The 15,394-nt window shown below is 49.0% G+C and overlaps 1 protein-coding gene across 1 annotated transcript in view; it reads left to right on the forward strand.

Moving 5' to 3' along the window:
* Positions 1-15,394, forward strand: part of LOC143820175 (transmembrane protease serine 11C-like) — a 50,584-nt gene that overhangs the window by 30,400 nt on the left and 4,790 nt on the right. Inside the window, exons 4-6 of the mRNA XM_077302642.1 lie at positions 7,761-7,828; positions 10,810-10,973; positions 13,826-13,864. Of these exons, the coding sequence (XP_077158757.1) occupies positions 7,761-7,828; positions 10,810-10,973; positions 13,826-13,864 (271 nt within the window). The remainder of the gene's footprint in view (positions 1-7,760; positions 7,829-10,809; positions 10,974-13,825; positions 13,865-15,394) is intronic.

The following is a 15,394-nucleotide window of genomic DNA, read 5'->3' on the forward strand; positions in this document are numbered from 1 at the left end:
ACAAAGGGCCTTTTCAGTCCTGGCCCCTACCTGGTGGAATGAGCGCCCAGATGACCAGTGGGCCCTATCAGACCCTCAAGCCTGCAAAAGGGAGCTCTTCTGCCAGGCGTCTTGTTGAGGCCAGGTGGGGAGGCCCCCAGGGCATGAGATCTGCCCCCACCTCCGAGTTCAGATGCAGTATTAGAGTTGCTGACGCCCACCCCTGGTTGCCACCCTGGGTATTGACCATCAACCACTGGATAACATCTGGACCAATTGCTGGAGGGCCAAAGCATAGGAAGCATGGGAAGTGTTTTATCTTGTATTGTTTACCGCCATTTTTATGCTGGAGTTTTTGTGTGTGTGGGTGTAGCTGTTAATATTGGGGTGTTTTTATGGGAGATCTCTTTTATGTTTTATATTATTTTGTGAACCGCTGTGAGCCAGCTTGCTGGGAGTGGTGGACTATAAATCAAAGAGAGAGAGAAAGAACCACAAAGACCCTCTCCCCATAATTAAGAGCAGGAGGGATAACCAAGTGAGCCTCTGTAGGGAGGGCATTTATGAATGGTTTCACATTACTCCTTTTCTAGCATGTCTGATCACTGCCCTCAAAATTCTGCAAATGTAAACATTGTGCCGGGGAAATCTCCTATGAAATCCATAATGATGCATCCTTAAGCAATGTGTGAGGCTTGGCCAGTGTGTGCACCAATCGGTGTGAAGAGCACAGCGGGGAAGCTGACTCTGCATCCTAGGAACCAAGGAGCTCCTGTTATGATGGGGCAGGACAACTCACAATGCAGCAGCATCCCTGCATGGGCCGTGTTGAATATTAAAAGAGGAGAACATGTCATTGGGATGCCATTTTGGGCAACTTCCCTGTGTCATTCAGAGGGCGTAGCTCTGACCGTAGAAGCAAAGAGCGGGAATTCTCATCTTGACTCATCTCTTTATGAAGATAAATTAATGGCCATTACTGTAAGCAAACAAAAGAAGAAGGAAGAAACAAAAACTAATTTCCATGTGGGTATGGGAACATTATGGAAAAGAAAAGCAGAGGCATCAAGCACGGGCTTGATTGGGATAAAACGTTTGCTGGCAAGGTTTTGCAATCCCCTGTGTCTGTCATGAGCATGAGAGCATGAGGACAGCTACCATATCAGCCGGGGGGGGGGTCATCCAGGCCCTCTCTTGCTGAAAATAGAGGCTTCTCCTCCTCCCCGTTCCAGTGCCTGGTTCCATGGTCCATGTACAAGAAGGGAAGCAGAATCATTCCAGAGTTCCTCCGTTTACAGCAAATCATGGGGGCTTTCCGCACTCCTCCAAAATTGCACAATGGTTACTAATTGAAAACGCTACAGTTTTGCCGTTATGCACAACGTCATTGACAATCTGCAACACTCCTGAAACCGATCTGCAAAAAGCGCTTCGTTGTAGCGCTTTCAGGGAAATCCCAAAAAGTGGATTCACCCTCCGGAAAGCGCTACACTCCTGCAACCAATCTGCAACACTAGCGGGAAAGTTCTGTGCATTACCATTGTTGTGGTTTCTACAAAGTCCCTCCCCCGGCTCTCTCCTCTGATCTTCCGGCGAAACGATCGCCATTTTTTTTTCTCCGAGCGAGCGGAGATCAACGCACCGGCGAGCCTCCGTTTAGCCAGTGAGGCTTCCCCGTCTGCAGTCCCTCTGTTTACAGTCACTAAGCACAAGCAACACAGAAGCCCGTTTGCTGATTTATTTTCCCTTTATTTTTCACACTGTTTTCGGCCGAAAATCGCGCCCGTGAGGGGGGGGTATTTTTTTTTTCACTCGGGGGGAGTGTGGCAACGATGAAACGGCAGCTCAAACACCACCTGCTAGCTGGATGGGCCTCTCTGTTGCAATGAATCAACGCATATTCGTTGCAACGGGTGTGTTTAAAAAAAAAACCTTTCTTAAAGGGAAAGGGGCTGTTTGGGAGCATGCTAACGGCTGCCCATTGGCTGCTTGACGGCCAGGGGCAGGACGAGCTCGGCAATATCGCGTCCTGGCTAGCGATTTTTGCCGAGATCGGAAACCTGTGGGAAACGATAGAAACGCAACTGGATTCCACTACAAAGGCAGGTATGCATAACGACGAATTCCACTATTTAAAATGGCGATTTTTCGTTCAGCAAACAATTTGCTACATGGATCTCGGTGCGGAAAGCCCCATGGTGTTTGAAATGACTTCTTTTGTGACATGATGCAGAAAAAGTGCGTTTGGTTGCTTTAAAAAGTCATCGAAAGTATATTTATATCATATTTCTATTGTCTGTGTCATGTTCCAGTCAGGTTCTCCGATAAGCAGACTCTTGGTCTAAGAAATTTCTTTACTGAAGGGTTAACAAAGCAGATACATGAAAACTCTTTGCTGAAACTAAAGTTAGCAAAAGCCCATCTGGCTACTCCTAGTCCCTCTATCAAGGTGTTCCAAAATCTAGGTGTGATCTGTCACTTTCCTATGCAACCCAGTGCAATCTTATGAAGAGTTACTCCAATCTATGCTCCCTTGAAATGCACATGTTTTATGGTGTGCCACCATTTTCAGTGCCCATCTGGAATATTGTAAGGAAAATAAATACTACATTGCCTTCCAATTTTTACAAATATTCAGTTAAAATTATTTTCATGTAAAGCTTTGAATTATTTCCATGTAAAGATTTGGATTTGTTTGAATAATTTTTGTCCTAAGTTATTTCCACTGAAGTACTTGTTGTTTTCAAGATACACATCTTTGTTCTGCTTCACCTTCAAGATAAACATAGCATTGGGTACTTTTTCACTTTTGTTTATTAACAGTGTGATCCTAAGCAGAGTTTCACCCATCTAAATCTCTTGGAGTCAATGGGTTTAGAAAGGAGTAACCCTTCTTAGGGCTGTGCTGTAAATATATGTCAAAATAAATGTGCTAAGTCAGACTGTGTTCTCTTTAGGGCAGCGGTCCCCAACCTTTTTATCACCAGGGACCGGTCAACGCTTGACAATTTTACTGAGGCCTGGGGGGGGGAGTAGTATTTTGCCAAGGGATGTCACCACTGCCTGAGCCCCTGCTCCATTTGCTTTCCCGCTGGCATCCCTGACTTCCCACCACCCACTGGGGGGTGCTGCCAGCAACAGCAGCACAGTGCCATGCCAAGGGGGAGCCCCGGCCATGGTGGCCACTGGAGAGCACCAAAGGTGAGCCGGCGGCAGAGCGGCAGGGCAGCCCCTGAGGCAGCAGCTGGGGAGGAGGATGAGGAGGAGCCGTGGCCCGGTACCGACTGATCTACGAAACGGAACCGGTCTCCGGACCGGGGGTTGGGGACCACTGATTTAGGGCATCAACGCTTTCCAGAATTGTTTCCGTTTCTTATTTCTCCAGAAAACTCTTATCACTTGTTTGAATGTCAAAAAATATTTATCTCCCCCTCATCTACCATTGTCTGACAGAGCCACTGCACAAACTCAGCTGACAGCCATCTGATGAACTCCTGTGATTTGTGATGTGCATTTCGAATGCCTCGGAAGTTGCCTCACTGGGGACTGTCCCCTGCCCCATGCGAGTCATCTCTTACCTTTGGAAGATTTCACCCACCCACTGCTTTGGTTGTTATGCAGCCTGCAGTGATAGCATCGTCTTTCTGCACCAGAAACCTGCTCTCTGGTGGCTGATCAAGCTGTCTGTGGTGCAAGCTCTACACTGAGATGCAGGGGACTGAATGCTAGGGATGAGCAGCAAAATCCAGATTTCGAAGCCAGGTTCAGAATCAGGACCCTTCAAATTTGCAATTCAGAATTTAGGAACTCTGTAACTGCTCCACATATATTATGGTTCACTAACTCCAAAAACAATTGCACAAAATCCAAATTGCACTTCCCTAAAAGTAAAAGGAGACGGAAATAGAATCAGAGGTCTAAATGCAACTTTTAAGCCACTTAAATGCAGAGACAAAGAGAATCATTTTCTTTAAACCTCCCCCCCCCCCGCTCCGGAGGAGCGGGAGGAATAAAGGAGTAAGGGCAAGTGGGGAGGACTTAGGGCGGGCCCTGTCCGGGATAAAAACTCGGAGGGCGAAGCGGCTCCTGATTGGGCTCTCCAAGTGTCACTCGAGGGCCAAGCAGCCAATGGGGAGCCGTGCAAAGCGCGGCTCCCCATTGGCTGGTTGGCCCAGCCTCGCCTGGGCCGGCCGGAGAGTCGCCGCTCAGAGGAAGAAGTCTTTCCCAGCGGTAAGTCCTCCAGCCGGCTTCCCCTCGCCCAGGGACCCTTCTGCCAGGCCCTGGAGCAGGCTCGCCTGCCCTTGGGCCAGGCAGAAGGCCACAAAGCCCACCCCCGCCGTCCCGAGCCTTCTGCCGGGCCCTGGGGCAGCCGAGCCCAGCAGAAGGTCCCAAGGCTACCTACCTTACTCTGTTCCTCCCTTCCTCCCAGCATTCCCTTTGCCCTTTCCTTCCCTTCCTCCCAGCATTCACTTTGTTTTTCCCTTTCTCCCTTCCTCCCTCTCTTCCATCTGCCTCTTTCTGGCTACCTGTTTCTCTCCCTCTTCTTCTGTCTCTATCTTCCTCCCTTTCTTTCTGTCTTTCTGTCTCTCTTTCTCCTTTTCCTCCTTCCTTCGCCCCATCCCTCCACCCACCCATCATGCTAGGGCCCGCTGTATTTTGGCCACAGCGGGCTTAATATCTAGTAAGAAATAAAACAACAGAAATGGAAGAACAAGAGATCTGTCCCGCAAGATCCAAGAAATCAAAGCGAAACTCAAATCATGCTGAAAAATCAACATGGAAATACATTATTTGATGAAGACGACATAAGGAAAAGATAGAACCAATAAACAGAAGAACTATACAAAAGAGATGAAAGGATGACAGATTCCTTCAAATCAAGAACCTGGAATTTTAGAAAGCGGTGAAAGCTGAATTAAAAGCAGCTAGGAGAAACAAAGTACCAGGAATAGATAGGACAACAATATAATACATTTTATACATTTTATAAATGAATAAATATATCTAACGACAAGCCGTGTGCCTCAAATCTTAACAAGAATATGCCAAAAGTATGGAAATCAAAATAATGGCCCACAGGCTGGAAATGCCCAATCTACTGTTCACTTCTGAAAAATTCAGACCACTGAACTGATTTCTCATGCTCAAAACTTCACAACACTCTTACCATATCTGACGAAGAGTGCTTGCACTCAAAAGCTCAGGCCCTGAATCTTTATTGGTCTTAAAGGTGCTACTGGACTCTGACTCTATTGTGCTACTTCAGACCAACACGGCTACCCTTTTGGATCTTTGCATATATGGAATGAGACATGCTAGATATTCAAGTTGGGTTCAGAAAAGGAAGAGGCCCTAGAGATGAGATTGCAAATAATTTCAGAAGAAAATCAGTTTGCGTTTTATAGATTACAGCAAAGCTTTCAACTGTGTGGATCATGAAAAGCTACAGATGGCTTTAAAAGAAATGGGTGAGCCACAACATTGAATTGGTTTGGGGTGCAACCTGTACTCTACTCAAGCACTGTAGCTTCAGAGATTCCTGGGGAGGGAAATGAAAGTGTACGTGGCTTGCCCCCTCACAATCAAGTAGGAAGGAGAGAGGAGACTGAGAACTGGAATGATTCAGGTGCAGAATCCAGCCTCTTAGTACAAGCTGTTTCCAGTCGGGAAAAAGGAACATTGTAGATCTGTTGCAACAGCAGTGCCCAACCCCCGGTCCGCCATGGCTCCTCTTCGTCCTCCTCCCCGCCTGCTGCCAGGGGGCTGCCCTGCCACTCTGATGCCAGCTCACCTTGGTGCTCTCCAGCGACCACAATGGCTGGGGTTCCCCCTCGATGTGGCACTGCACAGCTGCTGCTGGCAGCGCCCCCCAGCGGGCGGCGGGAAGTCAGGGGTGCCGGCAGGAAAGCAAGTGGAACAGGGGCTCAAGTGGCGGCGATGTCCATCAGTAAAAGACTACCCCCCCACGGGCCTCAGTAAAATTGTCAAGCGTTGACCGGTCCCCGGTGATAAAATGGTTGGGGATCACTGTGTTAAGATTGATCCAGGTTCAGATTGATCAGAATTTGGCAGGATCAAGAGAGGGAAAAAGTTGTGAGTGCAGACTGTACCCTGGAAACCATTTGGTCTGGGGCCTGGGTTGCTGCACTGCTGGCATTCCATGCAGTATGCTTGCAGGGAGGGGCAGCCTATAAATTGAAAAATAATGATAATAATAATGAATGAATATAAGCATTAAAGAGATAATATCTGGGCAACGATGAGTTCCAGATTGTGACAGGCCCAGGGCTGTCTTTCAACCGTGAGATTTCAAGTGTTTCTCAATGTAATATCTTTTGTAAGCATAATCCTATGGAAGAACAGCTTGCATTAGTCAGCAGTTGAACATCATGGAATGTCAACAATATGTGCAAGGTGATTTTTCTGAGATGGAAGCACTGTTATGTAGCAGAACATTTCTTGTGGGCCCTTTTTCGACACTAGGTATGTGAGATGAATTTTTAGTCCCAGAGATGGTGTACTAGGCTTGGGGAAACGGACCACAAGTTCTTAGATGGATGGAGGAATCTGGGACCAGGCGCACTCACATAAAGTAACATCTCCTCATTCCCCATTGGTTGTGTATTTAAACTGGGCCTGATGGAATTACACTCCAATATCCCTGATGCTCTGGCAGACAAAAGCTTTTGATGGAATACATTTTGATACTGTAAAGCAGGGATCCTCAACCTGTGGTCCTCCAGATGTTCATGGACTACAATTCCCACGAGCCCCTGCCAGGATTTGCTGGCAGGGGCTCATGGGAATTGTAGTCCATGAACATCTGGAGGACCACAGGTTGAGGATCCCTGCTGTAAAGTCCTTCAAAATACCGGATTTAAGGATGCAAGCCATCTACTCAAAATTGGCTCCACTGAAGCTACTGGGAATAGAGAGACAGAGCTGGAGAAGCCTTCCCTGCGATCAGTGGTGGAAATGCAGATCTAGAATGTCCCTGACAGATGGGCATCACTTGAAGAAGAACTCCCAACCCAGATGACTGGTTCCATTGCTGAATTGTTCTCACTGTTCTTAAGTTTTTGTGTAGCTATAAGTAAGACATGTGGCCGCCTTGACCTCATAATCCTACCATGGTTGTGTTTATCTACCTTTTCTATTTTCTATTGTTATCTTTTAAGATGTTTTAATTCCTGGTTTTAAGAGCCTCTTGTGGCGCAGAGTGGTAAGGCAGCCATCTGAAAACTTTGCCCATGAGGCTGGGAGTTCAATCCCAGCAGCCGGCTCATGGTTGACTCAGCCTTCCATCCTTCCGAGGTCGGTAAAATGAGTACCCAGCTTGCTGGGGGGTAAACGGTCATGACTGGGGAAGGCACTGGCAAACCACCCCGTATTGAGTCTGCCATGAAAACGCTAGAGGGCGTCACCCCAAAGGTCAGATATGACTCGGTGCTTTGCACAGGGGATAACTTTACCTTTAATTCCTGGTTTTAATGGATGTGTCTGTATCATCTTATGCTGGTCTATAAAATAAAACTAACTGAACTACCATGGCTTGGGATTCTGAAAGGTGCATGGGTAGCAATGTGTAATACCAGTCTCAGTTTGTAGCTGGTGAACAGGTAGGATTCAATTATAAGTGAATTCTTATTTTTTCTGAAGGACATTGATGAGCTTTGCACTTTGGTGCAAACCAAGATCCTTGGTGCAGTTCTCATAACAGCAAGTGTTCCTTGATTGACCACAACTTTCCTTGCTAAAAATGCTTTCTTTTCTTCCAACAGATGTATGAGACATTTCACAATTCCATGTTAACACATAAATACAGAGGCTCACAGCTTGTCAAAGTAAGGTAGGTAAAACTACGGTCAAATGAGATGGAAAAGCCCTGAAGTAACACAGGCAGTGGGTGGACGTGAACAACCATTTGTGAAATGGGCTTTTACTGTGATGACCATTCAGCTAGATGACTGCAGAAACATTTGGAAACCAAACAACTTCACTGGAGTTTCTGTACAGACTGGATTGTGTACTTCTTGTTCATAAACCTTTTGAGGACCGGTTCATAAGCAGACTTGTTCATAAACAGAAAAGATAAGAGACAAAACTAGATTTGAATGTTGGGCAAGCCAGACTTTAAGGTATGAGAATCACTTTGCATAAATTGTTTCCGGCTTCTTTTCACCTGGCTGCTGGGATGGGGATAGCTAAAGGCCTACCTTCTCTGTTTTGTGTGTTCTGGTTTATTGTATAGCTCTTGTTCACTTCTCTGGCAGGGAGCACGCTGATATCAACATCCAGGGGCTGCCCAGTGGTAGGAGCTGAGCCCCCCCCCCCCACGACCACCAGCCGTTGGCCACGTCAGCCATCTTTCTTGCCCCCAGGCTCACTGCCCATAAAGGAGTCTAATGGGGAGGAAGCTCCAGAATGAGTGGGAGAAAAAAAGGTGTGGGGGATGATTCCAGTCCCCAGATGCCTGCAGCCATCTTGATATAAAGGCCTGAGTCTTCTGTCAACCCTCCCATTACGCATTTGCTTCTCCCAACTGGTTTGAGTGCAGCTTTCACTTTTCTTTCTAAAGTTTCAGGTTCTTCATCAAAAGGAATCTGCCACCCTTTTCATCTCTTTTGTATAGTGCATGTTTATTTTGTCCCAATCAGATAATGTATTTCCGTGTTGATCTTTCGGCATCCTCGGTAGTGGTGCAAGGTATCATCAAGTCACAGCTGATTTATAGAGAGCCTGTGGGGTTCTCGAGGCATGAGGTATTGCAACCCTGGACTTCCTTGGTGGTCTCCCATCCAAATACTGGCCAGGGCTGACCCTTCTTAGCTCCCAAGATCTGCTGCAATTGGGTTTCTACTGCGAAGTAGTTTCCCTCGCCTTAGAGGCCTGCGTCTCCCTCAGGTGCCTCCTGGGAGCCTTGGCTTCCCCATCTCTCTGGGGAATGCCTTTCTCGCTTTTAAGCAGCTGGGAATTGCTGTTCATGCCTGGCATCTCATCCAGTGTGCCACCAGCAAAGCCAAGGCAGTGAAAACAGGCATAAACAGGCCAAGGAAACCCCTCATGGCAAGAGCATGAGAACCGGTGGGCTGGGAGCCAGTGAAGCTGTGAACTGTCTTGACCAGGGGTAGTCAAACTGCGGCCCTCCAGATGTCCATGGACTACAATTCCCAGGAGCCCCCTGCCAGCGAATGCTGGCAGGGGGCTCCTGGGAATTGTAGTCCATGGACATCTGGAGGGCCGCAGTTTGACTACCCCTGGTCTTGACAATTATGCTCATGGACCGAATATAGCCAGATGTGGGAAAGGAAACCATCTATTCAAGAAAGTTAGATCGAAACGGTTCTCTTCACATTAGAATCAGATCACATGAGAATGTTAAAGATGAAATTTTGCATTGTATATAAATAGATATAATCTTAATTTGAATTACACCTTCGTCCCCAAGGGGGACCCAGGGGAGCTGACCTCATTCTCCCCCCCTCCCTTTTCTCCTCACTTCAACCACCTGGTGAGGCAGGCGCAGCTGAGGGGGGACCAAAGACACCCTGCAAATTCCCCTCCCCCAGAGCAGTTTCTCAGGTGTGTCCCTGGAGGGCCAGCAGGTAGGGGAGAGCCAGGCAGGACAGCAGGATAGCTGGGCTCCAGAACGGTGCTCTCCCACTGGGGAACAGATGCTCTTCTCCTCCATGGCCTTTCCCCAGCCTCTGTAGCCAGTATAGGTCCTGGCCCCTACCTGGTGGAATGAGCTCCCGGGTGAGCTGCGGGCCCTGCAGGATTTACCAGCTTTCCGCAGGGCCTGCAAGACGGAGCTCTTCCGCCGGGTTTTTGGTTGAGGCCGGGGTCAGCGAATGAATGCCAACATTCCCCCCCCCCCCCCCGGACCCAGTAAGATCTCCTCCCCACCCTCCCTGCCGCTCTGATAGCAGGGGTGGGAATAATAAGTTCCGCCATGTTGGGATTGTTTTAAAGTCTTTTAATGGGTATTTTAATGGGGATAGGACTGCTGTGACCCGCCACGAGCCTATGGGGAGTGGCGGGATATAAATCCAATTAATAATAATAAGAAGAAACCCCCAAATAAATAATTTATTACTCTGCCACTTTAAGAGCACCCTGTGTGCATATTTCCAGTGGCCCAAACACATTTTCTGTGGAATAGCTGTGTGTCACAGCCTCACCAGAAAGCTAGGCATGTAGAAGTCCCCAGGGCCTTCAGGAAGGCTGTGCCCCAGGCATGGGACTATTTATTCCAGGAGATCGCTTGATTCCACCTGGAGCTTGGCAGCCATTTAGATTTTGAGGCCTCAGGTCCAGGGCCATGTGGACAGCGTTACCAGCCCCCTGGGTCCCATCCGCATAACCATGCACAAGCATAAAACTGTACATTTATTTATCGGCACCTCCTACACAACCAGTGTTTAAACATTGTAAGAAACATGCTGTGCAGCAAAGATTAACCAGCACAAACATTTGGACAATGAAAAACAAAATGTTCAGCATATAAATGGTACTCAGTGGGTAAACCTTACAGCTAGGGATGGCACAGCATGACATCACCAGGCCTTATTGATTATTATGTCTCTGGATTGCTTTATACGGTGATCTTATATAAGCAGCTTGCCCAATCACATGTCACAAACTATCAATGCATACACAGATTAGCCTCGGGCCCCTATGCTTGTGGGCATGCCCCTGCGTTAAGACGCCCTGCCCAGGACAGGACAGGAGAGTTCTGCCACTGACCAGTCAAGCGGTAGAAGCTCAGCCTGGGTCTGTGTGTGCCAGCTAGTCAGTGCGTGCTGAATGGGTGCTCTGGTTGTCTTTCAGCCCGGACACAGGGGGAGTGATTACACAAGTGGTGCTGATGTTCCTCTTCTCTTCTGCTGATAATGACCTGATCCTCCGGCAGACGATCGGCAGAGTTTTGCACCAGAGGCTGCAGCTGTTTCCTGGCTCTGCACGCATAGACCTCTCCTCTTCCTCCCTGAAAGGCAAGTCTCGCAAGTCTTTATCAGTTGTCGGGATTTGTGCCAAGCTGGGGCTTGAACAGTCTGCATCATGGAGGGCCCACATCCTGCCAGTGCTGAGACAGCTGCATTGGCTACCGGTTGAGTACCAAGTCAAGTTAGGACTTACCTTCTTAGGACTTTCCCTTAAGGCCATTGGCGGTCTACCCTGAGGGACCGCCTATCTCCTTATGCCCCCACAGGGCGGGTATGAAATTGGTGGTGGTTTCTGGCCCACGGGAGGTACACCTAGAAGAAGAAGAAGAAGAGTTGGGTCTTATATGCCGCTTTTCCCTACCCGAAGGTGGCTCAAAGCGGCTTACGGTCGCCTTCCCTTTCCTCTCCCCACAACAGACACCCTGTGGGGTGAGTGAGGCTGAGAGAGCACTGATATCAGTGCTCGTCAGAACAGCTTTATCAGTGCCGTGGCGAGCCCAAGGTCACCCAGCTGGTTGCACGTGGGGGAGCGCAGAATCGAACCCGGCATGAACCAGATTAGAAGTCCGCACTCCTAACCACGACACCAAACTGGCTCTCACCTAGCCTCGACCAGGGCCAGGGCCTTTTCAGTCCTGGTGGAACCTGCCTGGTGGAACGAGCTCCCAGAAGAGTGGAAGGCCCTGTTGCAGCTGTCCCATTTCCGCAGGGCCTGCAAAACGGAGCTCTTCCGCCAGGCTTTTGGCTGAGGGTAGAGCCGGAAGATCCTGCCCCCCCCCCTTTTCCAGGGTGGCTTCCGTGGAAGTACTGCAGATCTGCCTCAGGACCATTTAGATTGAGAGCTACCAGGACTTCAGGGAGGGGGATTTTTGAGACTGTTTTACCAGCTGCCGTGTTATGGATTAAAATTGTATGGGGGATGAGTTTTATATCATCGTATTGTGGTGTTTTATACGGAACCCCCAGCGAGCCAGTTTGCCGAGAGTGGCAGGATATAAAATTTAAATGATTGCTCCCTTCGTCTTTGGGCGGTTGTCCCTTGGAGGGAGGCAGGGAGCAATAATAACCATAAGGGAGATACGGGGGTCTGCCGGGCGGGGGGCGTGGCCTCTGTGCGGGGCGGGCGGGAACTTGAACCCTGCGGGGCGCTTTCCTGGGGGGCGGGCAGTCAGCCGCTCGGGGTTTCCTCAGTGGGTGGGAGCTGATTTAATTCATTCTTTTTAAAGTTAAACATTTATCAGGTGATATGATAATCTGTCAGGAGCCTCTTGTGGTGCAGGGTGGTAAGGCAGCAGACATGCAGTCTGAAGCTCTGCCCATGAGGCTGGGAGTTCAATCCCAGCAGCCGGCTCAAGGTCGACTCAGCCTTCCATCCCTCCGAGGTCGGTAAAATGAGTACCCAGCTTGCTGGGGGGTAAACGGTAATGACTGGGGAAGGCACTGGCAAACCACCCCGTATTGAGTCTGCCATGAAAACGCTGGAGGGCGTCACCCCAAGGATCAGACATGATCCGGTGCTTGCACAGGGGATACCTTTTATAGACATCCAGATGTGCACAGAGAGAAAAACTGTAAGCAGCCATCTCTGTAAAACTGAAATCCCGGGACTGCTCACAGCATCCCAATATCAATAATCGGTGAGCACGTAATATCGGTTTTTGAAAGCACCCGAGAAACCTCCAACTTCCTTTGCTGCTGTTGAGTTTCCACCCCCCCCAACCCATGTGTGTTCTGCTCCCTCTAGTGGTATATTCCACACCAAACAGCTTTATTTCCATCTGCAGTGAGATATGCTGGAGATAAAGCGGTTTGATATGGAATCAGCCACTACAAGGAGTACAACAGGTGCAGGACGGGGGAAAGTCCTCAGAGAAGCAGGGGTGAGCTGAGGATGTGGAGAAGCCCTAGGCTTAGCGCAGAATCCTGGCCTTGGGTCCTCTTGGGGAGCACTCAGTTAATGATGAAGTGCTGTTTTGGATTAGGGGGTTCCAGTAAGCAAGGAAGACTGTCAGGGTCTTCGACTCAGAAATAAGCAACCCTGTTTTTGTAAACAAGAGTTCTGTATTCAGAAGAGCAAGAATCCTTGGACACACATTGTCAGTTCTGACTCACAGCAGTGAAGCAAGGAGTTATACCCGCTTGGGGGGGGGGGAATAGCCCCTCCCTTTGGAACGTCATCTACAAAACTTAATTCAAAGCGGCCTCAACTACAAAACCCACACACCACAGGTTACGATCCTTAGATAAAAGGGGATATATACAAAGGGCTTACATCTATATTGATACGTACAGTTTACATGCAACTGAACAGTAAGGTAGATTTTATGGAACATGACCGTTAAACCAATCCGTCATGGTTGGCGCCACCCAGGCCATGTAGTCCCACCCCCCTGCTCAATGCAGGATTAGCCTAAAACATCCAGGAGAAAGATCTGTCCAGGTGTTGTTTAATAACCACCAGTGAGGGGGGGCTGCTTCACACAACTTTGATCTAGTACGGAATGTGTGGATGGGTGTAACATCAGCCCAACAATAGAGTCAGGTAAGGTGGTGAGGGTTTTCAGGCAACCCACCCTGATTCCCTTGGAGAGCTGCAGTTCCCAGGGTTCTTTGAGGAGATGTCACTGTGTTTTAGCCCATGCAGGTCTCCTGCTTCCAGGGGGAATTGTGAGCAGGGAATGCTTAAAGGAAAACACATCCACTTGCTTGCTGCGTGCCCCTTTCTCCGCACATTTCTTGAAAACCATCAGTCCTGATTCAGTACTGGGAGGTTGGGTGACAAACCGGGGTTCACAGCCTGAGTCACATCATATGACCTGCCTGCGTTTGTGATCGGGTAGCTCTCAACTTGGAATAACCCTTGCAGTGGGTGTCTGACCCATTTCCTTCCTTTCTTCTAGATATGAAGAGGCAGACAGCTGAGAGTATCTTCAGAGACTGTAAGTTTAATGGCTTCATGTTTGTGAGCAGGGCAGTATTTGTGTCCGGGGTCACTTTTAAGACCTGTGAGCCTACAAGGCTTGGGTTGCCCCGTAATTCTACAGTGATTATGGAAAACCGGTCCTTAAGGGTCATGCACAGTCATGTGCAAGAATCATTTCTTCATAGAATAAGACTCACCATGGATTTATTGATCCACTTCCATCATAACCAGCTGCCTCCCCCCCTTGTTCTCCTCTCCTTTTCTCCTCCTCACAACTGCTCTGTGAGTGAGACTCAGCTGAGGGGGTGTGCCTGGCCCATGGTCCCCCAGCAAGCTTCCCCAGGGCTTCCCCTTCAACACTCTGTTTGATTTTAGATTTTTTCTCTGCTATTCCCCAGTGGGCTCAAGACAGGTTAAAATAAAATTGAAAATACAACAATCCTTATCCATTGTTGTTCCTCTATATATTTATGAAATAGCCTGGGGGTGGGACGTGTCCGGCTGTCCAAGCTGGAATAGGGCCAATCAGGGTGCAGCCAGCTTTGCCCAACTCTAGCCTCTTTGCTCTCAGATGCCTCAGTGCCTGGAGCCAGCAACAGGTCAGAGGAGAGGCCCTGGGCAAAGGACCGTGGTGGAGGGCCTCCTCATGAGGGCCTCTTGGCCTGCTAGGCTGGGCCTGCTGACGAGGGCCTCCCGGCCTGCGGATTGCTCATTAAGAACTGCTAAGGAGCTGACTACCTGACTGCTAAGGAGCTTTGTCGACCCTGCTAATGAGCTGCCCAGCCCCCACCCGCCTCACTTGATTTGGCTACGAGCTGCGGCCCAAAGCCACCTTCAGTTGCCTGGCCAGGGGCCAGGGGAGGGACCCTTTCTTAGGAACAGGCTTTGAAGCTAGTTAAGCATAATAACAGTTTTAAAACTGTGCTGTTTCTAGGCCTCAGCCATTGGCCTGGCAGAACAACTCTGTCTTACTGATTGTCCCCCAGGGCCCTGATCTCATTCGGCAGTTCCACCAGGTTGGGGCCAAGACCAAAAATGCCCTGGCAATGATTGAGGCCAATTTCACTTCTTCAGGGCTGGGGACCCCGAGCCAGTTGCTAGATCTTAGTACTCTTTGGGAGTGTGATGGACATGGCCGTTCCAAAGATACGCTCCATCACTCTGGCTGAAGAGCTCCTCTCGATGCCCTTTGACTAGGGCCCATTCTACACACAGAGGATAATGCACTTTCAATGTGCTTCGGCAGCTGGATTTTCCTGTGCGGAACAGGAAAATCTACTTCTAAAGTGCATTGACAGTGCATTATCTATTGTGTGCAGACTAGGGCAGAGTCTGCACTTACTTTTTTTATTCCATTGTCAATCCTGTTGAATTCAAATCGCTTTGAACTCGATTCTTCCTCCCCCCCCCCCACTGAAACAGGAAAGTCTTCTGCACGTGGTTAGGGAGGCTCAGAAGGGGGGAGGGAGCCAAGCCTCTTTCTTTCTTTTCTTGAAGGGTGGGGGGAGAGGAGCCAAGCAGGGACCCTCTTTCTTTTCTTGGAGGG

The sequence above is a fragment of the Paroedura picta genome, chromosome 11 (assembly GCF_049243985.1).
Source record: "Paroedura picta isolate Pp20150507F chromosome 11, Ppicta_v3.0, whole genome shotgun sequence".
In the NCBI taxonomy this organism is placed as follows: domain Eukaryota; kingdom Metazoa; phylum Chordata; class Lepidosauria; order Squamata; family Gekkonidae; genus Paroedura; species Paroedura picta.